At 46.6% G+C, this 25,396-nt stretch overlaps 1 protein-coding gene across 1 annotated transcript; it reads left to right on the top strand.

Annotated features, from left to right (window-relative positions):
• Nucleotides 1-6,760: 6,760 nt before the first annotated feature.
• Nucleotides 6,761-24,377, top strand: LOC308459088 (cytochrome P450 2C25-like; the record flags this gene model as incomplete). The annotated part of the gene is made up of 9 exons (XM_080974177.1): nucleotides 6,761-6,946; nucleotides 10,570-10,732; nucleotides 13,287-13,436; nucleotides 15,440-15,600; nucleotides 18,165-18,341; nucleotides 19,441-19,582; nucleotides 19,914-20,101; nucleotides 22,220-22,361; nucleotides 24,196-24,377. Exons 1-9 carry the CDS (start codon nucleotides 6,776-6,778, stop codon nucleotides 24,375-24,377), a joined length of 1,476 nt encoding a protein of 491 aa, XP_080830303.1. The 5' UTR covers nucleotides 6,761-6,775.
• Between the last annotated feature and the right edge of the window lie 1,019 nt (nucleotides 24,378-25,396).

The raw sequence follows: 25,396 nt of genomic DNA, 5'->3' as shown, positions 1-25,396 counted from the left end.
CTGTTGGAGAAAAGGTGGAGCCTATTCTCTGTACTGAGCACCGGATGTTAGCTCAGTGTGTCATATGACCTGTGCTGGAAGTACAGGGGATGAGTTGTGACTCTTCTGATGGAGTCTGAAGGGAACAGTCACATTTCTATGTACTGTTGAGTGACAGGAATAAAACATGTAGAAAGGACTCCTGTCTGTCTTTCTTCCCCTCCCTGGGAAGGAATGCAGGGAGGGAGGAAGGAGGAGGGTGTGTCCTGCTCACGTTCGAGGAGGATCGCCGGGTTTGTTTACCTAGCCTGCCGGAGGTCGCAGACGGACGGTAAAACAGTATCTCGCTCAATTGCCTCGGGGGAGGCCAGGTACCTCTGCCTGTGGGCTGATGATACTGACAGTATGGCAGCCTTCGGATGGTTGCGATTCATCGGACATCTGCATGAGAGGCTGGTGGATTGTCCCCCTCTGCTCCAAGGGAGAAGAAAAGCGTCTGAGAATAGCCAGAGGCTCAACAGACAGCTGGTGGAAAGAAGAGGTGTTTTCCAAGCAACGGAGCTCAAGGTATGCTGCATTTCGGGCTAAAAGTGTGAACGCAGGAAGATTAATTCCCTGGTTCACGGAGCTGCGTTTCAAAGAAAACAAAAGCTCCGGGAGAAGAGGCCTGCATTCCACAAATTCTTGTGGTTGATAAGAAGTCCTATTGAAATGCATTGTTGCTAGGTAACGGAAAGTTGGAACGTTACTGGCAAAGGGGCTGGACTGTGATTATGAAGCTTGAGAAAAGCGAAACAAAACCAGAGAGTGTTTTGGCTACAAATTTGAGTGCCCTTGGAAGGGACTTTTCAATAGCAGCCTGAGTTTAGCTGCCAGGTGCAAAAAGCGTAAACAACTTGCAGTTTTGCCTGCGTGAGAAAGAAAAAAACAACTGTTGGATTTTACAGCTTGTTTGAAAGTGAGAGAGGCTTGGATTCAAAATGGATGCCAAGAAGGGGGGGAGACTTGCCTAACTCATCTCCCCTGACCAGAGACAGTTATTCATCAGGGTCTGGATGGATAACTACCCCAGGAGGGGTGAGCCAAGATGATGCTGGCCAAGTTCCTAAGAGCTCATCGAAAGCTGAGGAAAGCTTTGACCCCAGAGGGGAGAGTGCAGGAACTGTGGCTGTTGGAACCGTTGGTGTTCCTGAACAAGGTGCAATGGGTGTTGCTGACAGGGGGAGGGAAGAACAGAGTTCAAATCTCCCCACTGATGATGCTACTGGGAAGCATGGAGTAGCATTGAGTGCTGTCCGATGCTACAATTGTGGACAGACTGGGCATCTACAGCGAAACTGTAAGAAGCCGCGCCAGTCAAGAGGAGCAAAGAGCAGCTCTACGAAGCCTGAGGCGTCAGGCAAAAGCCGTTCCAAGTGCCAGGTGAAACCTGCAAAGGCTATGATGGCGAAAGGAACCACGCCAGATGTTGGGAACGCATTCATAATCGACACGGGCGCCACGGTTCATATATGCCCGCACAGAGGACTATTTTCGACGTTGAGGAAGCAAAGCTTCACTGTGAAACAGCCCAACGGTCAGGAGTTGGAAGCGACTGGAATTGGGACTGTGTATCTTGAGAGTCTGAACTTGACTATAAGTGATGTTTACCTGGTTCCAGAACTGAGATTTAATCTGCTGAGCGTGTCGCAGATTGCAAAGAAAGGACTGAAACTGTCCTATGATGCTAAAAGCTGCAAGATCTACAAAGATGGAGAACTGTTTCTTACTGCCAAAGAGAAAGATGGACTGTATTTGTTGACTTTTGATCAAAGTGATTACATGAAATGTAATTCTTCTGTTTCTAACGAAATCTCTCTTGCAGGTGTGACCAGTGTGAGCACCAGGAAGGTGACGAAGGTCAACAGAGCATTTCAGCGGGTGTATGCTGATGTGATTGGTCCTCTAGAACCATCTAGAGGCAGTGCAAAGTATTACCTTTTGTGTGTGGATTGTTTCACTAATTATTCTTGGGTTTATATGATGGAGAAACCGCAAGAAACTTTAGAAAAGTTTCAGGAGTTTTGTGACAAGGTTAAAAATATGCATGATGCTAACATTGATTGTCTTTTCACAGATGAGAAGCAAATTTTTCTGTTACAGAAGTTTCAGAAGTTCCTGGATGGAAAAGGGATAGACCACAAAGTGGCTGTTTCGACCGAAGCGTGGAACAGGGGGGTCTGTGTGAGAGTGAACAAAGAATTGCAAAAGGGGATGAATGCGCAATTGCTGAGTTCACATTTGCCACATGAATATTGGGCCGAATCGCTAGTGTCCTATCTTCATGTGTGGTTGAGAAAGGTCTCAACAGAGTTGGGATGTTCTCCTTTTGAGAAGCTGTTCAATAGAAAACCTTCTGTTGCCTATTTTAAGGTTTTCGGGTCTCATGTGAGAACAGAAGCTCCAGGTGGAGTAAAGAATGCCAGAGGCATTTTTGTGGGTTATGAAAAGGGTCTCTACAGAGTAATTTTGTCTGAATCTGGTCAGGTGATTCTCACAAAGTTCCTAGAGAGTGCTCCAAAGCAAGAGCGGATAGTACAGACATTTCCCACAGGAAACGATTCAGATGATGATGATGATTTTTCTGATGTCACAGATTACAGTGGTACTGACGATGACAGTGATAGCTCAGAGAGTTCAGTTGTAACAGTCATTGAGAGAAAATCTCACACAATGGATAGACCTTCACAGATGAAGGAAGAACCACTGATTGCTACTGGTTCTCAACAGAGTCCAAAGGTTGAACCAGTGAGCACAGAGGATCAGAACCTCATACGCAGGTCTGAGAGAGTTACAAAGGGTGTACCACCAAAGAGGTACTCAAAAGAGTTTGCTAACTTAGCTGTTGCATGTGTTGCTATTGTTAACAACTCAAAGCAGGTTGAAGCAGTGTCTAAGTCAGAGACAAAGACACAACAGAGAGTAGCTAGCCAAGGTAATGCAGAAGCACTCATTCCTTGGAAGCCAGACAACCAGAGAGGTACACTGGTGAAACCAGTGGTGGGGAGTTCCAAGGGTGGAACTGAAACAACAGGGGACTGTTATATGTATAACAACTGTTTGTTCTCTTCTCTGGATAATGTTTTGCCAATTGATGCTTTTGGGGGAGGATGTTGGGAAAAAGCACCAAGGCAAAAGCCAGCTCCAGATGGCTGGAATGCAAAACAGGATGTTTTGGTTTGCAGATGTACTGTTGGAGAAAAGGTGGAGCCTATTCTCTGTACTGAGCACCGGATGTTAGCTCAGTGTGTCATATGACCTGTGCTGGAAGTACAGGGGATGAGTTGTGACTCTTCTGATGGAGTCTGAAGGGAACAGTCACATTTCTATGTACTGTTGAGTGACAGGAATAAAACATGTAGAAAGGACTCCTGTCTGTCTTTCTTCCCCTCCCTGGGAAGGAATGCAGGGAGGGAGGAAGGAGGAGGGTGTGTCCTGCTCACGTTCGAGGAGGATCGCCGGGTTTGTTTACCTAGCCTGCCGGAGGTCGCAGACGGACGGTAAAACAGTATCTCGCTCAATTGCCTCGGGGGAGGCCAACCCCCTGCAATGCAGGAATCTCAAACGAAAGCATCCCTGACAGATGGCCATCCAGCCTCTGCGTAACAACCTTCAAGGAAGGAGAGTTCACAACCTCCCATGGGAGACCGTTCCACCAGCAAACAGCTCTTACTTTCAGAAAGTTTCCCCCTTATGTTCAGATGGAATTCCCTTTCTTGTAACTGGGAGCCATTGCACTTTGAGAGCATACTGGCAAGGATGATGATTTATTTATTATTTATAACCCACCCATCTGGCTGGGTTTCCCCAGCCACTCTGGCCAGTTCCCAACAGAATATTAAAAACACGATAAAACACCCAACATTAAAAACTTCCCTAAACAGGGCTGCATTCAGATATCTTCTAAAAATCAGATAGTTTCCGCCCTCCCTTCCCCACAGGTGGGCGGGGTTTGCAACACTGAGCTGGGCTCACCTGGGCTGATGGAACCCACCTGCTTGGGCTGGCCTTTGACCCACCCTCGGCCAGGGAGGACAATGGACGGCCGGCCAGGGGTGGGGTCAGCGGCATAGCGTGGGTTGTCAGCACCCGGGGCAAGGCAAGTAATTTGCGCCCCCTAACCCGGGGCAAGGCAAGTAATTTGCGCCCCCTAACCCCGGGCAAGGCAAGTAATTTGCGCCCCCTAACCCCTAACCTGCCGCCGCTGCCAGCTTCTTCTTGCTGCTGCCTGGGCTGGTCTGGTGTGGTTCTCTCCCGCGCTCAGCGCTGCGCTGGGCGGCCGCTGCACTGTCCCTCCCCCAGATAGTCCCTCGCTCTCTCTCCGCACCGGGGCAGAGAGCTGCGAGTGCGAGCGCTCCCCCCCCAGATGTTGCGCCCGGTGCGGCCGGCCCCCCCTGCACCCCCCATGCTACGCCACTGGGTGGGGTTAAGGCCACAGAAAAGAGGCCTCTTTTGGTTTTCTTCCTTCCAGGACCACCCACCCACCCTCCCTCTAATTAATAATTTCTTGCCACTATAATTTCATCCTAGGTCAGCGATCTTCAGGTTAATGATTCTTTTCCTTACAGGCTAATATTTTGCATTCCAGGTGAAATATACTCAGAGTCGCAAAGTGATTTCATGCTCATAGTGGTGAGGAGGAATGAATGCCAGTCCCCTCAAAGTATCTGCTTTATATACATTATTTACACAATGGGCTGCACATGATTGGCTAATTCTGGAATTCTACTGTAAGCCAATCAGGTTGTGGATTCACTTATATCTGGAGCATGATTGGGTGGTTCCTGCCCACCAATCATACTGCTGCATTGTTCTAGGACCAATCAGACTGCTGCATTCTGAATCCTATTGTTCTAGGACCAATCAGACTGCTGCAATTTGGATCCTATTGTTCTAGGACCAATCAGACTGCTGCAATTTGGATCCTATTGTTCTAGGACCAATCAGACTGCTGCAGTTTAGATCCTATTCAACTCAGTACATAACACCAGGTTAGCGGACGCTGCTGCGGTCTTAAAGTTGATTGCTGTATTCGGAACTGGGAAGGAATTTCCCCTGCATTGGCAGGTATCGCCTTCCCCGTAGCATTTCGTCACACCTTTGGCGGTTTTAGGCCTTGGCAAGGTATCCTTTAGTCTAACATCAAGTCGGGGGGAGATGCATCCATCCTCCCTCCCCATGTGGCGGTGCTTGCAGGGCCCGTTAAAGGGCAAAAACCGGGCGCCCCTGGCCCTAGAGCGGCGGCCTGTAGGTCAAACTCCCGGGACGAGATCGGTGGAAGGGCAGGCTGTGTAAGTTTGCGCTTTGCGGTCCCCTCTCACTGGACCTCATCTGCCTGCATATCCTCAGCCAGGCTGCCTGAGAGGGTTGCCTGCCAAGGCCTGTGCTGAGTTTCCCACGTCTGAAGCTCAGTAAAGCTGTGACCAATTTGAACCCATACTCTGGTCTCTTGTCTCATCATTTGGGGAAAGGGGTGGGCACCACAGACAGGGTTTAGCGAGTCTGCCCGCTAAGGAATAATAATACCGTATGTTTTGCTCTCTAAGACTCACTTTTTCCCTCCTAAAAAGTGAGGGGAAATGTGTGTGCGTCTTATGGAGCGAATGCAGGCTGCGCAGCTATCCCAGAAGCCAGAACAGCAAGAGGGATTGCTGCTTTCACTGCACAGCGATCCCTCTTGCTGTTCTAGCTTCTGAGATTCAGAATAATTTTTTCTTGTTTTCCACCTCCAAAAACTAGGTGCGTCTTGTGGTCTGGTGCGTCTTATAGAGCAAAAAATACGGTTAGTAACTAGTAACTAAGGAATAATAATAATACAGTGGTGCTTCGGTTTACAAACTTAATCCATTCCTGAAGTCCATTCTTAAACCAAAACCGTTCTTAAACTGAGGCGCACTTTCCCTAATGACGCCTCCCACTGCCGGTGCCCTTCCACGGTTCGGCTTCCGTTCTTAGACCGAGGTGAAGTTCGCAAACCGGGACACTACTTCTGGTTTTGCAGAGTTCGTAAACCAAATTGTTCATAAACAGGACTGTTCTTAAACCGAGGTACCACTGTAATTATTATTATTATTATTATTATTATTATGACTTTTAGAAGACATCTGAAGGCAGCCCTGTTTAGGGAAGCTTTTAATGTTTGATGAATTTTAATATTTTGTTGGATGCCGCCCAGATGGGCGGAGTATAAATAATAAAATTATTACCCTGTCCATCCGGCTGTGTTTCCCCAGCCACTCTGGGCAGCTCCCAACAGATTAAAAACAGAATAAAGCATCAAATATTAAAAACTTCCCTAAACAGGGCTGCCTTCAGATGTCTTCTAAAAGTCAGATAGTTGTTTGTTTCCTTGACATCTGGTGGGAGGGCGTTCCACAGGGCAGGTGCCACCACCGAGAAGGCCCTCTGCCTGGTTCCCTGTAGCTTCACTTTTCGCAGGGAGGTAACTGCCAGAAGGTTCTCGGAGCTGGACCCCAGTGTCCGGGCAGAATGATTGGGGTGGAGACACTTTCTTCCCTAGTTAACCCCAGAGAACAACTTTCAGTAGAAAGTAGAGACAGGTCTTGGAAAAGCACAACATGTTTCAAGGGCTTATAGAACAACCTTTGGACAATCTGGCAGGGTTTGGAAACTGGTCTCCCCGCCCTGTTGGCTCACAACGCTGGCTCTGATTCTGATGTTTGGAGAATATAATCTCTGGACTGTAGACTTTTCCTCGTCTGGCGATAGGAGCCTCTAGCTGCTACCTGCTGCAGCAATGGATCTGCTGGGGAGCGCGACAATCTTCTTGGTCATCTGCCTGGTCTTCCTCTTGGTTTGGGGGATGAGACCTAAGGCAAAAAACTTGCCTCCAGGGCCAACACCGCTTCCATTCGTCGGGAACCTCCTGCAGCTGAAGGTGCAGAACCTAGTTGGAAATTTCCGAGAGGTAAGGATTGGGGCTTCAGCTAAGCCGTGTCCCAGGCTCCCTGACCCACTGGGACTTTGGGCAGGCCTTGTCTCCTGGCTATCTGTTTAAGTCACCTGCATGCCTAGCAAAAATGTAAAAAAACCGGGTCAAACATATGTTGGAAATGTAAAGAAAAAGAAGGGACTTTTTATCATATGTGGTGAGAATGTAGAGAAGTTTTTAAAAATCGGGAAATGATATACAATGAATTGGAAAAAAAGTTTAAAATGACATTTGTAAAAAAAAACCCAGAAGCATTTCTTTTAGGGATTGTAGGACAAGACCTGCCAAGAAAAACCAAGAACTTACCGTATTTTTCGCTCTGTAAGACGCACCAGACCATAAGATGCACCTAGTTTTTGGAGAAGGAAAACAATAAAAAAAATATTCTGAATCTCAGAAGCCAGAACAGCAAGAGGGATCGCTGCGCAGTGAAAGCAGCAATCCCTCTTGCTGTTCTGGCTTCTGGGATAGCTGTGCAGCCTGCATTCGCTCCATAAGACGCACACACATTTCCCCTTAATTTTTAGGAGGGAAAAAGTGAGTCTTATAGAGCAAAAAATACGGTATTTATGTATGCTACAACAGCGGCAAGAGTCTTGATAGCACAAGGATGGAAGAATGAGGAAATCCCGAAGAAAGAACAGTGGCAAGAAAAATTGATGAGCTACACAGAACTCGCGAAATTGACATACAAACTGTGAGATAAGGACAACTGTGACTTCAAAGAAGAATGGGAGCTTTTTACAAATTATCTAAAAAGACAACAAAATGAATTGGACTACTTGGCAGGTTTTGAATAAACATACACAAATTTATTGGTTGATAACGTGGTAGATAGATAATGTAAGGACATGTATAATTTTATAACGGGCAGAGAATAATATGTGCTGAGAAAGCAGAGAGAGGAGCTGAGGGAAGTCTCGGGGGGGTTGAAGGGGGGAAGGGAAATAATGAATATGATATGTTTTGATAATCTGTTATGTTGAAATTGCTAATAAAAAACATTTTTTAAAAAGTCACCTGCATGCCAGTTTCCCCAGGCCCAGCCTTCTCTGAGTGCTTTACAGCCACGTAGCTCAGAGCACGGCAAAATAACACTTTGGAAACCTCCTCAGATGACAGAACAAGACTGCAAACAGCTGCAGGCAAGGATTCGGAAGGAGACATCTGGCAGCAGCTGGGGAGGCAGGCTGGGCCAGGGGGTGCCGTTTGGAGGACGAGAGGAAATGGTTGCATTTTTTTAAAAAAAATATTTATTTAACATACAGTAATTGTTACAAAGGGGGACGCGGGTGGCGCTGTGGGTTAAACCACAGAGCCTATGACTTGCCAATCTGAAGGTTGGCGGTTCAAATCCCCGCGACGGGGTGAGCTCCCGTTGCTCGGTCCCTGCTCCTGCCAACCTAGCAGTTCGAAAGCACATCAAAGTGCAAGTAGATAAATAGGTACCACTCCAGCAGGAAGGTAAACGGCGTTTCCATGCGCTGCTCTGGTTCGCCAGAAGCGGCTTAGTCATGCTGGCCACACGACCCGGAAGCTGTACGCCGGCTCCCTCAGCCAATAAAGCGAGATGAGTGCCGCAACCCCAGAGTCAGCCACGACTGGACCTAATGGTCAGGGGTCCCTTTACCTTTACCTTTAATTGTTACAAAATATAAGCAAAATATTGCAAATACATACATACATATATATTTCCAATAAGCACATATATGAAAAAAGGAACAAAAGAGGAAAAAAAGAAGAAAAGAAAAAAGAAAAAAAAATAATGAGAAGAAAAGTTGGAAGAATTTCTTCCAAGTTTATTCTACAAATATCTCAATATGAAAATAATAATAAAATTTCACTGATTGGCTTCCATCGCTTACACTGCACTTCCTATATACATTTTAAGGAAGATTGTATCTGTCGTTCCGTATTTCCCCCATACAATCTGACACAAATATTCTAATCAATGTTTTCTAAATCTTTCATAAATCTGTTCTAAATGCAACCAATACCTTACATTTAATCCTTGTCTACATGGTTGCGGGTTTTTTGAATGGAAGAGAGCCCAGGTTGCCTCAGCAAGGTGCCTTGGGACTACAACTCCCGACTGCAATGGCCGGGGCTGGTGGGAGTTGTAGTTCGAAAACTCTGGTCCAGAGCACCAGGTTTGGGGAAGGAGCAAGCTGAGAAACAAAGAGGCTCTTTGTGGGGATAAACATGTTTTCATAACCAAAAGTCTCATGATCTGCCCTGTTCTTGACCCGCCTTTTTCTCTCTTTCCACACTCTGTGATTTTTTTGCATGGAGCTTATGCAACAGCAGATGTTTATCAAGCATCTATTCCAATGTGAGGCGAGCAGATGGCGCCGGGCCAATCAGTCGTTCCATATTCTCAGAGCATTTCCTCATCCCTTCTCTGAATCCAAAAAAAAAAGTCAAGTTTCATTTTCAGGGCTCCGTCCTCTCCCCCATGCTTTTCAACATCTACATGCAGCCGCTGGGAGAGATCATCAGGGGGTTTGGGCTGGGTGTTCATCAGTATGCGGATGATACCCAGCTCTACCTCTCTTTCAAATCAGAACCAGTGAAGGTGGTGAAGGTCCTGTGTGAGTGCCTGGAGGCAGTTGGAGGATGGATGGCGGCTCACAGATTGAGGTTGAATCCTGACAAGACAGAAGTACTGTTTTTGGGGGACAGGGGGCGGGCGGGTGTGGGGGACTCCCTGGTCCTGAATGGGGTAACTGTGCCCCTGAAGGACCAGGTGTGCAGCCTGGGAGTCATTTTGGACTCACAGCTGTCCATGGAGGCGCAGGTCAAATCTGTGCCCAGGGCAGCTGTCTACCAGCTCCATCTGGTACGCAGGATGAGACCCTCCCTGCCCACAGACTGTCTCGCCAGAATGGTGCATGCTCTAGTTATCTCTCGCTTGGACTACTGCAATGGCTCTGTGCAGGGCTACCTTTGAAGGTAACCCGGAAACTACAACTAATCCAGAATGCGGCAGCTAGACTGGTGACTGGGAGTGGCTGCCGAGACCATATAAGACCAGTCTTGAAAGACCTACACTGGCTCCCAGTACGTTTCCAAGCACAATTCAAAGTGTTGGTGCTGACCTTGAAAGCCCTAAATGGCCTTGGCCCAGTAGACCTGAAGGAGCGTCTCCACCCCCATCGTTCTGCCCGGACACTGAGGTCCAGCGCCGAGGGGCTTCTGGCGATTCCCTCCCTGCGAGAAGTGAAATTACAGGGAACCAGGCAGAGGGCCTTCTCGGTGGTGGCGCCCGCCCTGTGGAACACCCTCCCACCAGATGTCAAAGAGAAAAATAACTACCAAACTTTTAGAAGACATCTGAAGGCAGCCCTGTTTAGGGAAGCTTTTAATGTTTAATAGGTTATTGTATTTTAGTGTTTTGTTGGAAGCCGCCCAGGGTGGCTGGGGAAACCCAACCAGATGGGCGGGGTACAAATAATAAATTATTATTATTATTATTATTATTATTATTATTATTATTATTACACCCAAAAATCTAACCCATGGCCACCATTTCCGCTAGTCTTCTGCAATCACCAGCACCCTGATGCCTGCTCCCTCTCTTCCCTGCTTTGTCTTTGCAGATGAGCAAAAAATACGGGCCGATCTTCACCGTGTATATTGGCTCAGATCAGGCTGTGGTTCTCTTCGGTTATGACTTGGTGAAGAAGGTCCTTGTTGATCGTGGAGATGAGTTTCTCGACCGAGGCAGCTTCCCGTCAGCAGATAAGACCAACAGAGGACTAGGTATTGCATCTCTTACATGAGGGGGGCACCGTTAGCCTGGGTGGAAAAGTGGAAAGGGTCTCTAGGCCAAGGGTGGGGGGATATCAGCCCTGAGGGCTGGATGTGGCCCTCCAGAGCTTTCTGTCTGGCCCTCGAAATGTTCCCCAGGCCACACGCCTCATCTCTGCAGGTCCCACATCTCACCGGACCAGTTTCAACAGTTTTTCCTTGCTTTTTATCCATATAAATCATATAAATAAATGGATGCTTTTGAATTCTGGTGCTGGAGGAGAGTCTTGAGAGTACCATGGACTGCAAGAAGATCCAACCTCTCCATTCTGAAGGAAATCAGCCCTGAATGCTCACTGGAAGGACAGATGCTGAAGCTGAGGCTCCAATCCTTTGGCCACCTCAGGAGAAGAGAAGACTCCCTGGAAAAGACCCTGCTGTTGGGAAAGATGGAGGGCACAAGGAGAAGGGGATGATAGAGGGCGAGATGGTGGGACAGTGTTCTCAAAGCTACCAGCATGAGTTTGACCAAACTGCAGGAGGCAGTGGAAGACAGGAGTGCCTGGTGTGCTCTGGTCCAGGGGGTCACGAAGAGTCGGAAACAACTAAACGACTAAACACAGAGAAGATTAGCATGGCCCCTGCCCCCAGTGCAACTCTCAACAGTCCCAGCAAGCTGGGCTAGGTGATGCGCGGGCTGATGTGACCCTAGCTGGGCTGGTGGGGAGAGCAGCCTGACACATCTTGTGGGACCAAGGCTGACCTGACTCATGGGTCCTGTTCCAAGCATGGCGCTTCATGTGCCGGTGGCATCAGGGACTCCAGTCCCTGTCCTCTCTTGCTTGCACACCCGATTGCATCGGTGGAACGCAACAACTTGGGGCGACCGCCTCAAAAAAAGCTCAAAAGTTTGGGACGATCTCCTAATGTCAGGCCTCAGGGAATCAGCTTCCGACCCCCTGCGGCAGTAGATAAGCAGAACAAAGGAAAAGGTGTCTTCTTACCAGTTAAATAATCACAGCGATAGAAGAACCTATCTCCTAGAAATGGCGGTGCTCCCAATTAAGGTTTCCACCCCCTGCTGTCCCTATTAATCTATGTCACTTCTATGTCTCGTCATCTGACCTTGTACCCTCTGTGCTTTCTGTTCTGCCACTTTCTGAGCTCTTCTCAACTTTGGTAAGGGCGGTGGAGTAAGGCTTTCTAGAGTGTGGATCTGTTAACCCTCTCTCTTCCAGTGTCTCTCTCTCTCTTTTTTAAAATAATTTTTATTGAGTTTTCCACTTAAATCATATTCACATTTTGTTACATAATTCTATGACTTAATATATTATGCTGTAAGAGCATCAACCTCCTTCCCTCCCTCTTTCTGACTTCCACATAACTTTCCATATTCTTCGCATTTCTATAAAAACTTATTTACCCTTTGTCAAATTATATTTCACCTTATTATCGTTAAATCAGCTCTTTTTATTTACATTACAAAACATTTCAATTCAAGCCCACAAACATTTTCAAACGTTTGCAATTTTCTTTCATACCAAATATAAATTTGTTCCAGTCCTTTTGAAACAGTTTGTCACGCTGATTCTGAATCTTCCCCGTCAACTTGGCCATCTCTACATACTCCATCATCTTGACCAGTGTTGGAAGTTCCTGCTGCTTCCATTTCTGAGCCAGAAGTGCCAGTGTCTCTTCTCCTAGCTGTTCCCAATCCAGTATTTCCCAGCTTCTGCCTTCTGAACTATGCCCCTCTGCAAACCGCTGTTCCAAATCTATACTGTCCTCCTGCTCCTGGGAAAATTAACAATCCGGGGTAGTAGCAGGGGGAGGGGGAGACTCCCACCATTCCTCCTCAGTGCAGGCCCCCCCTCAGCACGGTCCCTGACGCCCATTCTCAACAACCTCTGCTGCCCCAGGCGTCAGCAAGGGTTCTGCGGCTTGACTTTTGAAAAATAAGGGGTCCTCAGTAATAAGCTAATTGGGAACCACTGGCATAGACTGTTGGAACTTGCGTTCGACCGAGTCCTCGAGTCCTCCGACGGTGATTAACGACCTGAGCCTTTGATGAGGCTCCAGGTACATTCCCTCATTACGCAGAGTGTCCAAGCAGCAGAAGAGGACGAGAAATATGAGCTACATTGCTAAGAGTTTTACTTCTAACTACGCAGACAGAAAAGAAATATACATCCTCTCTCTGTGAAGGCAGAGAGGCAACTGGTACAAAGAAACAGGAAACCAGTAATAACAACATCCGTCTCCCGTCTCCTGTGAGACTTCCAGCAGTCTGGAATCTCTGGAATGTAAACAGAGTCTTGTGACTCCAAGCACTGCACAGTGGCACAAACAGAAACCTAACATAGACTACAGGGTGGCTCTAGACACAGGACAAAAACTCTATGAATAAGTCATAAATTAGATTGTTATAGCAAAAGAAAGAAATCCCTATGGGAAACAGTGTTTTAAAATTCCCTGCTCTCTGGCGCCATCTGGTGTCGTGTGTTTATAGTGCATTTGATTCGCTTTTTCTTTACTAATGTGGCCAAGTCCTATGTTTCTTCTGCAGGGATCATCATGTCCAATGGCGAGCGCTGGCTCCAGCTCCGCCGCTTCTCCCTCACCACCATGAGGAACTTTGGGATGGGGAAGAAGAACATTGAGGAGAGGATCCAGGAAGAGGCAGAGTACCTGATGAAGGAGCTCAGGGCCAAAAACGGTGAGTACAAGAGCAGTCAAGTACAACATTCCGAGAGTGAACACGTTTGCACATGGGGAGGGATGTTGGTCCAGCCAGCAGGTAAACTTCCTGTTTCCTTCTGGGCTGGGACAGACTTCCTCTGCATGTGACTAGAGGTGGGTGTGGCCTCACCTGTGCAGGTAAGGACAAAAGCACAGGGCAGGGCAGCCATCTCTCTCTCTTTGACTACATGCATCGAAGAAGCAACATCTGCTTAGACAAATATACTCTCTTGGCCTCCAGCCAAGGGAGGACAAAGGGACTGTCTCTTTATGAGATAGTTTCCAGGTGTATGTTACTTTTCTAAGCTAAGTCTGCCTTCTGGGATCCAACTGTGAACAGAATGGTGTGTGAGTAAACCTTTTTATACTTTTATAGAAGACTGTGTTGTGTCTTATCCTTTATGAGGGAATAAGGGGAAAATACCAAAACAGTTATTATAGAGGCTTTAGCGAGCCTGAGCAAATGCAGCCGCTGCAAATTTAAAAGAAGGGAATGTTACTCTGCTGAAATTGTGGAACACATGATGGATAAGGATATAATCAGACAATATATCCTCTCCTGCATCCCTGAACATTCCCACAACAAGCAAATAGGTTGCCCTTTGAAATCTCCGGGGGATGCATTTTTTAATATATAAAAATCTAGACTAAGTAATACTGTGTTGAGGGGGGGGGAACTTTGCTTCTTCTTCTTGTTTCTTGTAGTAAAGATCACCTGCCCATTCACTGTTACAATTACAGGTAACTCACTCATTAGGAACCAGAGAAGCCAAAACTTCAATAAAGAATGGGATAACTCTAGATTACATTTGAAAGAACATTGTTCCCATATGAAAACTTTAACAGGCTTTGAATAATTATGGCCATATAATATGTTATAAAGAACATAGGCAATATATCTTAATTGCTATAATATAATGCTGTTATTGAGGAAACGGAAGTCCCACGCTGAGAGAGTCTTAAAGTATGGAAGAACACTGTTTTATTTATATGTAACATTTATTTTTGGGTAACATTTTTCTTTTTATGCAACATATTTTTGTTAACTGATGGGTGGTGGGTTTTCTTTTTACATTGGTGATGCAATATTTAAAAGCAATAAAAATATATTAATTTAAAAAAAGAGAGAATAGCTGCCTAGATGACAGATGCGTCAGTGTTCAGAGCTGTAGAATTTGACAATTGTTTATTTGACAATAAAGAGTGAAACCTCTGCCGTGTGCATTTTTTCAACAATGTCTAGGCAACACGATGACCATATACATACGTAATAGACAATCTTTATAGAATTCTTTCAAATCATAAAAAGTTCAAAAGGAAATCTTTAGTCTCAAAGTCTCTGAAAATCTTTAAATGAAGCGAGGTACCAAACTTTATACAGTGGAAGAGAAGCTGTGAAGCTTTGTGTATTCAACAATGATGTCCAACACTGAACAGTAATTCTGGAGATTGACTACTGTTTGGTAGAATTCTTCATCAGCGTGGTGGGTGGATATAAAATGCTTCATAAAAGATAAAGGGACCCCTGACCATTAGGTCCAGTCGTGGCTGACTCTGGGGTTGCGGCGCTCATGGTCTTGTGGCCAGCATGACTAAGCCGCTTCTGGCGAACCAGAGCAGCGCACGGAAATGCCGTTTACCTTCCCGCCGGAGTGGTACCTATTTATCTACTTGCAATTTGACGTGCTTTCGAACTGCTAGGTTGGCAGGAGCTGGGACCGAGCAACGGGAGCTCACCCCGTCGCGGGGATTCGAACTGCCAACCTTCTGATCGGCAAGTCCTAGGCTCTGTGGTTTAACCCACAGCGCCACCCGTGTCCCTTCATAATGCTTCATAAACCCATCTTATTTCGAATGAATGTATATAAATGAAAATATCAAATTCTGTGGAACAGTGCTCATGTAATAATGTAGTCACTGCGTTTTTTCGGCTGGGGCATTTCTTGACACCATCCCTCCCAACTCCACTTCCTTTGCCAGGCCAGCCCTTCAACCCAGCCGTCCTGTTCAGCTGCGCAACGGGCAACGTGATCAGCCACATCCTCCTCGGTGAACGGTTTGATTACAATGACCCGGAGTACCGCCGGATTCTCCGCTTGCTGGTCGAAAGCTTCCGGTTGGAGAGTTCCACTGCAGGGCAGGTAAGGAGGACCCTGGGTAGCAGAGGAAGGAGCGTCTCCACCCCCATCGTTCTGCCCGGACACTGAGGTCCAGCTCCGAGGGCCTTCTGGTGGTTCCCTCCCTGCGAGAAGTGAGGTTACAGGGAACCAGGCAGAGGGCCTTCTTGGTGGTGGCACCCGCCCTGTGGAGCACCCTCCCATCAGATGTCAAGGAAATAAACAACTCTCTGACTTTTAGAAGACATCAGAAGGCAGCCCTGTTTAGGAAAGTTTTTAATATTTGATGCTTTATTCTGTTTTTAATTTGTTGGGAGCTGCCCAGAGTGGCTGGGGAAACTTACCTTGATCTAAGAACAGAAGCCAAACGGTGGAAGGGCACCGGCAGCAGAAGGCCCGTTAGGGAAAGCGCTCCTCAGTTTAAGAACATTGAGAATAATAATAATAATAATAATAATAATAATAATAATAATTTTTATTTATACCCCGCCCTCCCCGGCCAGTGCCAGGCTCAGGGCGGCTAACACCAGTAAAATTACAGTAAAAACATAATAGGGGGGGAAACCCAATTTAAAATACAGATTAAATTGCAAGACATCTGAATACAGCCCTGTTTGGGGAAGTTTTTAATGTTGGGTGTTTTGTTGTGTTTTTAATATTCTGTTGGGAACCGCTCAGAGCGGCTGGGGAAACCCAGCCAGATGGGTGGGGTATAAATTTCTTCTTCTTCTTCTTATTATTATTATTGAGGCAAATAGGAAGCGAGCCAACTGCTGGCACCACCCCAGCCGCTGCTGCTCCTCTGCACCGCCAAAGCCTTGCTTACTGGAACTGCGAGGGATCCACAAGATCTCTCCAGAACCCGGAAGCTGCAGCCACTGCTCCTTGCTTCTCCGGTGGCGCTGAGTAGTGCGTGTGGAGTGAGAAGCGGTGGCGGCGGCCGCAGCAGCAAGATCTTGAACGAGCTCTGTGAGTTTTCGTGAGGTCTCTCTCCCCGGATGTTGCTGCCGCTGTTTCTCCTTGCTTCCGTGCGGGATTCTTGTACCCGAGGCAGCTGCCTCAATCTGCCTCCTGGGCAGGCAGACCCTGCTGGAAAACAGGACTTGAAATCAAGCTCTTTTTTAAAAAAAAGAATTATTTAATCATTTTTTCAATCATAGCTGTCAGCCGTCCCTTATTTGGATGGAAAGTCCCTTATCCCAGCGCCGTGTCCCGCTGCTGTCCCTTATTGATGATGTCCCTTAAATTTCCCGGGTTTCAAAGGAAGCAGCTCCTCTCCCTGTCTCCCTGCCGGCCAGGGAGGAGGGAGGCTCCAACTGTGTTGCTTGGCTGCGTTGCTCACCCAATAAGGAGTCTAAGAACGACTGGGGGGTGGAGCTTGCATGCCTTGTGCCGATCAAATCGGCCGCGTTGCCTGGGGACTCGCCTTTGCTCAGCGCTTCCCAGCGGAGAGGTGACGGTGGTTTTCCTTGCTGCATCCCCTTTGCCGGGTTGCTGCGCTGTGGGAACCACCGCTTGAGGCTTCGTTTGGCTGCTGGCTGGGCTTTCTGCCTTTGGCTCGAAAGGGGCTCAGAAGTTGAGCATACCTGTGTTCGGAAAATCCCTTATTTTGGCTGCTGATCCCTTATTTTCGAGGCTGCTGGTCCCTTATTTTCAAATCTGTAAGTTGATAGCTATGTTTTCAATACAAACAACAACCGCAAAAGACACGTACAACAAAAACCATAACAACACAATTTGACATTTCAGATTTGAATACACTGATACACCTGTGACTACTCCTTTTTAACAATATTTCCCCACCTCTCTCTCCTCCCCCCACTTCCCCCCACTATCTGCCTTATCGCTTAAATGTTCCTTCCAGATTTCTTCATATTTATCAATTCTTAATTTGCGTTGACATGCAATTTGTTCGTATGTAGCTAATCTGTCCGTATTATCAACCCACGTGCTCAATGGAATCTTTTTGCGGCTCTTCCAATTCACCAAAACAAGTTTTTTTTTGCTTCTAATATAGCACAGTACATCCATTATTTTTTTTTACTTGAGATCAAGCTTGCTCGATTCAGGAGCCAGCTGCAAATGATAGCATAGACACTCTGCAGGGTCTGCTCTCGTCAGGTCTCCTCTCCCAATTAACCTCCGTCTCCAGGACGGAGAGCCAGTGTGGTGTAGTGGTTAAGAGCGGTAGTCTCGTAATCTGGGGAACCGGGTTCGCTTCCCCGCTCCTCCACATGCAGCTGCTGGGTGACCTTGGGCCAGTCACACTTCTCTGAAGTCTCTCAGCCCCACCTCACAGAGTGTTTGTTGTGGGGGAGGAAGGGAAAGGAGAATGTTAGCCGCTTTGAGACTCCTTAAAGGGAGTGAAAGGCAGGATATCAAATCCAAACTCTTCTTCTTCTTCTTCCTGGGTCTCACATTTGGGCCCTGGAATCTCAGGGTCTGGGATGCTTCTGAGCTGTGTCACATGTCAGTTTCTGACGGTGCGATTTATTTTAGTTCGCTGAAGAGATTCAAACTCACCAAGGCTGATTCACCGCTATGTCTGTACGAGTGTTTTTCTCCCCCTCTCTCTTTCCTTTTCTCAGCTCTACAACATCTTTCCCAGGATCCTAGACTACTTGCCTGGTCCTCATCAAACTTTCTTTAAAAACCTCGGGGACATCCAGGTCTTCATAGCCCAGAAGGTGAAAGATCACGAGAGAAGTCTGGATCCCAATGCTCCCCGGGACTTCATAGATTCCTTCCTCCTCAAAATGGAGCAGGTGAGATATGGAGGAGTGGATTTATATGTCCCAAATTAAAGGTAAAGGTAAAGGGACCCCTGACCGTTAGGTCCAGTCATGACTGACTCTGGGGTTGCACACTCATCTCGCTCTATAGGCCGAGAGTGCTGGCGTTTGTCCGCAGACAGCTTCCAGGTCATGTGGCCAGCTTGACTAAGCCGCTTCTGGCAAAACCAGAGCAGTGCACGGAAACGCTGTTTACCTTCCCGCCATTGTGGTACCTATTTATCTACTTGCACTTTGACGTGCTTTCAAACTGCTAGGTTGGCAGGAGCAGGGACCGAGCAACGGGAGCTCACCCCGTTGCGGGGATTCGAACCATCGACCTTCTGATTGGCAAGCCCTAGGCTCTGTGGTTTAGACCACAGCACCACCCACTTCCCTATGTCTGAAATTAAAGATAAAGGGACTCCCGACCATTAGGTCCAGTCGCGGACGACTCTGGGGTTGCGGCGCTCATCTCACTTTATTGGCCAAGGGAGCCGGCGTACAGCTTCCAGGTCATGTGGCCAGCATGACGAAGCCGCTTCTGGCAAAACAGAGCAGGACACGGAAACATTGCTTACCTTCCCGCTGGAGTGGTACCTATTTATCTACTTGCACTTTGATGTGCTTTCGAACCGCTAGGTTGGCAGGAGCAGGGACCAAGCAACGGGAGCTCACCCTTTCGCAGAGATTCGAACCACTGACCTTCTGATCGGCAAGCCCAACAGGCACAGTGGTTTAGACCACAGCGCCACCCGCGTCCCTATGTCTGAAATTAGGCACCTGCTGAAAACAATTTTGTTTAGATAAGCCTACCCAGATATGTAGAATGTTGATATGTGCTTTAATCCGGTTTTGCTTCTCATTGATCTGATTTTTTAAAAATGTTTTAAATAGCTAATTTAACTGGCTTTCCTGATAATGTGATTGTTTTGTTCTTTTTGTAAACTGTGCTGTGGGTTTTTGTTTTTTACAAAAGCGGTGTATCGATTTGTTTAAAAAACAGTAGGATGCTGATTAAGTCTTGGTGAAACATCATGTTGGGCTCCTGGTATAGAGGATAATCTCGTCTGTGTTTTTTCCCCATTTCCAGGAGCAGCAGAACCCCAAGACTGAATTCACTAGAGAGAACTTGAACATGGCAGCTTATGACATATTCATCGCTGGGACAGAAACAACAAGCACCACCCTCAGATATATCCTCATGATCCTGCTTGAGCACCCAGCCGTGCAAGGTTGACTAACCACTGAACTAACTGTGCTTGCACTTCTCCTTGCAGCTTGGGTGAATTAGAGCTGAACAATCATTTACAATTTCTGTAGTTCAAAGGCTTTATTCAGGCAGGAACTATTTACAGGATGAGTGGAGATGAGTGAGAAAACTGCACTCGCAGAGCTCAGGCGATGCTGGATTTTGTGAGTAGTTTGGCCATACTCTCCTGAGGGGAAACGTTCTAGGGTGACCTTGCTAGGTTTCAGAACCGGGTAGCAAGAACTGGCTTTCTTTTTCCCCTTGCATCTGCTGTGATGTGACCTGGACGTTCTGCCTTTTGTGTCCACTTCCAGAAAAGATCCAAAAGGAAATAGACCAAGTGATGGGACAGGAGAGGCCGCCTGCCATGAAGGATCGCCTTGAGATGCCTTACACAGAAGCCGTCCTCCACGAAGCCCAGCGATTCTTGGATCTCGTCCCCTTAGGGTTCACCCGTGTGGCGAAACACGACACCGAAATCGAAGGCTATTTCATCCCCAAGGTACCTGGAATGGCATCAGAGTCTGCTAACAGCTTCAGAGCAGTGGGAGGCAACAAACAGGCAGAGGTTGATGGGCACATGGGACCGGCCCTACCGTTGTACAGTATAGAGAGAGGCAGCTGCTTCAAGTTGCTTAATTTTGGGTGTCAGGAAAGGGGAAGAAAGGGGTGGTGATCAAGATCATGATAGTATCAGGAAGGTCAGCCTGTGGAATTGTCTGTCTCAGGTGGCAAATAATTCCGCCTGCTTTAGGTACTATGGGTCTTGACTTGGGTTGGGGAGCACCTGCCTCAGGCAGCAAAATGTGTTGGCTCGCCATTGCTGTGATGTGTTATTGCACCGAGTTTTTCAGCTGACCTTGGAAAAACAACCATTGCCCTATACTTGTTACCAACAGTTCAAATCAATCCTCATCTGCTCAACATATGAAGTGGCAGGCTATGCGCTGTGTGCTGGTTGATGTTCATGAACATGTGCAGGTGTGCTAGAGACAAGGCCAATCCCCCCCCCACCCTAATTAGAGCTTTTGCTTTTAGGACAAGGATAGGGAAACGTCTTACACCCAATGGCCGTGTTGCCTCGTGGACAGACATTTGGGGGGGGGGGGCACGTCAAGTGAAGGACAGGCCCAGATAGAGAAGTGGGCCGAGCAATGAATGAGTCTGAATTTTGTCTAAAAAAGGTAAAGGACCCCTGACAGTTAAGTCCAGTCACAAACGACTCTGGGGTTGTGGCGCTCATCTTGCTTAACTGGCCGAGGGAGCCGACGTTTGTCTGCAGACAGTTCTTCCCGGTCATGCGGTCAGCATGACTAAGCCACTTCTGGCAAAACCAGAGCAGCGCACGGAAACGCTGTTTACCTTCCCGCTAGAGTGATACCTATTTATCTACTTGCACTTTGACGTGCTTTTGAACTGCTAAGCTGGCAGGAGCTGGGACTGAGCAACGGGAGCTCACCCCGTCGCGGGGATTCCAACCACCGACCTTCCGATCGGCAATCCCTAGGCTCAGTGGTTGAGACCGCAGTGCCACCCGCACCCCTGAATTTTGTCTAGTTAGCTGCGTTTCAAGCACGCGAAACTCAAGAGGGTTCCGTGCACATGTCTCTCTCCATCCAGATAGTCAGGGGATCTTGTCACAGCTTGAGGACACATTCCAGGTGGGCAAAAGCACTCGGGACAGGTGTGGAGCAGGGCAGGAGATAGTACCAGGGGCTAGAGAGAGAGACCCCTGAATGGCCACATTTGGTCCCTGCCCCAATGTTTCCCAACCCTGTCTTAATCCAGAATGTGGCAGCTAGACTGGGGACTGGGAGCAGGACCACATAACACCAGTCCTGAAAGACCTACATTGGCTCCCATACGTTTCTGAGCATAATTCAAAGTGTTGGTGCTGACCTTTAAAGCCCTAAAGGGCCTTGGTCTAGTATACCTGAAGGAGCGTCTCCACCCCCATCGCTCTGCCCAGACACTGAGGTCCAACGCTGAGGGCCTTCTGGCGGTTCCCTCACTGCGAGAAGCCAAGTTACAGGGGACCAGGCAGAGGGCCTTCTCGGTGGTGGCGCCCGTCCTGTGGAATGCCCCCCCCAAGATGTCAAAGAGAAAAACAACTACCAGACTTTTAGCAGACACCTGAAGGCAGCCCTGTTTAGGGAAGCTTTTAATGTTTAATAGACTATTGTATTTTAATATTTTGTTGGAAGCCACCCAGAGTGGCTGGGGAAACTCAGCCAGATGGGTGGGGTATAAATAATAATAAATTATCATCATCATCACCCCCTATTTCATCTGATACATCTCCCCCTATTTCATATATTATCGTTTTATTCCCATTGCTCACATTTCAAATCCTGCCCACAATTTCATTTGGTTATGTTCCCCCCCCCTCCAAATAATCCCAAAAAAGGCTTCCACTCGCCCATAAATTGTCCATGGTATTGGTTTCTTATGTTCGCCGTTAACTTTGCCAGTTCCGAATAGTTTGTTAGAGAGGAGTTGCTTTCTGGACCACCTCTGCTCCCTGGAAGCTGCCTGAATATTAGCATCCTGGAAGAGAACCACAACGAGTTCTTCCACAGTAGGGCTTGATGTATTTTGCCTTCTTGGCTTTCCACAACAGGGTTCCTCCGTCTTTCCCATCCTGAGTTCTGCACTGCACGACCCCAAGCAATACGACAACCCCTTCCAGTTCGCCCCAGAACATTTCCTGGATGAAAAAGGGAATTTCAAGAAGAACGGAGCCGACATTCCCTTTTCCACAGGTGGGGATCTCTACCTTTTCCTTTCCCACAAAAAGCAGTGGGTCAGATTCGATCGGGGCTGGGAGCATAGCTGTCAAGCGTCCCTTATTTGGCGGGACAGTCCCTTATCCCAGCGCCATGTCCCACTGCTGTCCCTTATTGTTGATGTCCCTTAAATAAGCTACTGAAGGTAATGGGGCCCTTTCTATGTCCAGCTGTCCTTTGTCAGCACCAAATTGTTGCTGTTTTTTTGTGTTGATTATATGCTATATGGTAATTTATGGACCTAATAGGTATCTAAAGCCATTTGCGCGCAACAAAATATGTATTTTATCAAAGTAATCGTTGATCCCTTATTTTGGCTGCTGATCCCTTATTTCTGAGGCTGCTGGTCCCTTATTTTCAAATCTGTAAGTTGACAGCTATGGCTGGGAGACCATTTGCTTCACAAAGGGTCACAACTTCTTGTGGGGTCACATGTCATCAGGGCTGGGGGGGGGGGAGAGTCAATTTTACCTCTCTATCTTCTTTTTTAAAAAATTAATTTTTGCATATGTTTTCCAAACAAAGCTTCACATCACATCGCATCATCTTCATTTGGGCTATTATAGCCCGAGACTTCCATCAATCCTGTCTAGTGATTTTCAATTTTGCTATCTAATCTTGCATTTTATTATTATAATGAATGCTTTTAAACTTCATTTCCTGATTATTTCCTTCCTAAATCATTTTGCAATCATTTATATAGCCCCCCTTACAAAACTTCTTGTAAACCTACAAGCAATGTTACATTAATGCAATTGTCTTTCAAATAAGTCATATATTCCTTCCAGTCCTTAAGGAAGTCCTGGTCTTTCTGGTTCCAAATTCTCCCAGTCAACTTTGCCAGTTCTGCATACTCCATCATTTTTATTTGCCAATCCTCCTTCGTTGGTAATTCTTCCTGTTTCCATCGCTGGGCTAGTAATACTCTCGCTGCTATAGTTGCATATAAAAACAGATTTTTGTCCTGTCTATTAATTTCTGTACCTACAATGCCAAGTAAAAATGTTTCTGTTTTTTTCACAAATGTATACTTCAACATTTTCTTCATCTCATTATATATCATTTCCCAGAAGCATTTTTACTTTCTTACAATACCCCACCATGGAGGTATTCCTCTTTCTGGTTTTTTAACACAAATTATTCTCTGCATGTTATAAAAAAATGTAAAAATCCCTAAATTATCCATCTATTATATTAACAAATAAATTTTGTATGTTTATTCAAAACCTGCCAAGGAGTCCAGTTCGTTTTGTTGTTTCTTTAAGTACTTTGTAAAAGGTTCCCATTCTTCTTTAAAGTCACAGTTGTCCTCGTCACGCACTTTGTACGTCAATTTTGCCAGTTCCGTATAGTCCATCAGTTTCTCTTGCCACTGTTCTTTTGTCGGGGTTTCTTCATTCTTCCATCCTTGTGCTATTAAGACTCTTGCCGCCGTTGTCACGTACATAAATATGTTCTTCATCTTCCTTCCTTTTCCTACAATCCCTAACAAAAATGTTTCTGGCTTTTTTTTTGCAAATGTTAATTTAAACATTTTCTTCAACTCGTTATATATCATTTCCCCATATTTTTTAATTTCTCTGCAATCCCACCACATATGGTAGAAGGTCCCTTCTTTTTCCTTACATTTCCAACATATATTTGAGCTGGTTTTATACAATAACTGGTGTTATATGCCTTCTATACATCATTTTCCTGTAGTTTTCTTTCAGTAGAGAATATTCCTCCGTGAATATCCCTAATCTTTTAAAAAAGCTGGCTAGATTTGTGAAGTACCTGGACTGCAGCTTCTCTTTTCTTCCTCCCGCAGGGAAGAGAATCTGTCTGGGTGAAGGATTGGCCCGGATGCAACTCTTCCTGTATCTCACCACTATTCTGCAAAGTTTTCATCTCAGACACCCTCCGGGAGTCACCAAAATTGACCTCACCCCAGAGGTCAGCGGCTTTGGGAACATCCCGCACCAAGTCTCCATCTGTTTTACTCCACGCTAAGCGGCACCCTCCACTCTGGTGGTCCTCTTTGCCTGCTCACAAGGGTTTCCGGCTTCCGTGAGGATCAAGTAATTAATTGATTGATTGATTAACCATTACTATAGTAGTGAAATTGGGTGAGACGCTTCTAGGGTGCCATTTTGGGGGAGACGATCTCACTTTTATTATTTAAATTTGTTTTATTAAGTTTGCTTGACCACATTACATTGTTATACAGTGGTAACTCAGGTTAAGCATTTAATTCATTCTGGAGGTCCGTACTTAACCTGAAACTTTTCTTAACCTGAAGCACCACTTTAGCTAATGGGGCCTCCTGCTGCTGCCGCGCTGCCAGAGCACGATTTCTGTTCTCATCCTGAAGCAAAGTTCTTAACCTGAAGCACTATTTCTGGGTTAGTGGAGTCTGTAACCTGAAGCGTATGTAACCTGAAGCGCATGTAACCCGAGGTACCACTGTACAGTGGTACCTCGGGTTACAGACGCTTCAGGTTACAGACTCCGCTAACCCAGAAATAGTACCTCGCGTTAAGAACTTTGCTTCAGGATGAGAACAGAAATCGCGTGGCGGCAGCGGGAGGCCCCATTAGCTAAAGTGGTGCTTCAGGTTAAGAACAGTTTCAGGTTAAGAACGGACCTCCGGAACGAATTAAGTACTTAACCCGAGGTACCCGAGGTACTTTTGCTTTAGTTTTATCTAGCATATATACAGAAATCATTCAAACACTGTCATAGACACCACACCGCTATTGTATTTCATTAAATATTTCTTAATCACATCCAATTTTTGAATAAAGTTTTGATTTATATTGCCTCTCAGCCTATTTGTCATTTGAGCCGTCTCGGCAAATTCTACTAATTTATTCTGCCATTCTGTTTTAGTAGGAACCCTCTCCCCCTTCCAGTTCTGTGCAACCAAGATTCTTGCGGCCGCAGTTGCGTACAAAAAATATTCTTTTGCATTTTTTGGTAACTCTCTACCTACGATTCCAAGTAGGAAGGCCTCAGGTTTTTTGGAGAAA

This window comes from Podarcis pityusensis (assembly GCF_964106645.2).
Source record: "Podarcis pityusensis genome assembly, chromosome: 12".
In the NCBI taxonomy this organism is placed as follows: domain Eukaryota; kingdom Metazoa; phylum Chordata; class Lepidosauria; order Squamata; family Lacertidae; genus Podarcis; species Podarcis pityusensis.
Note: the sequence above shows the minus strand (reverse complement) of the source record. Positions and strands in the feature narration are given on the sequence as shown.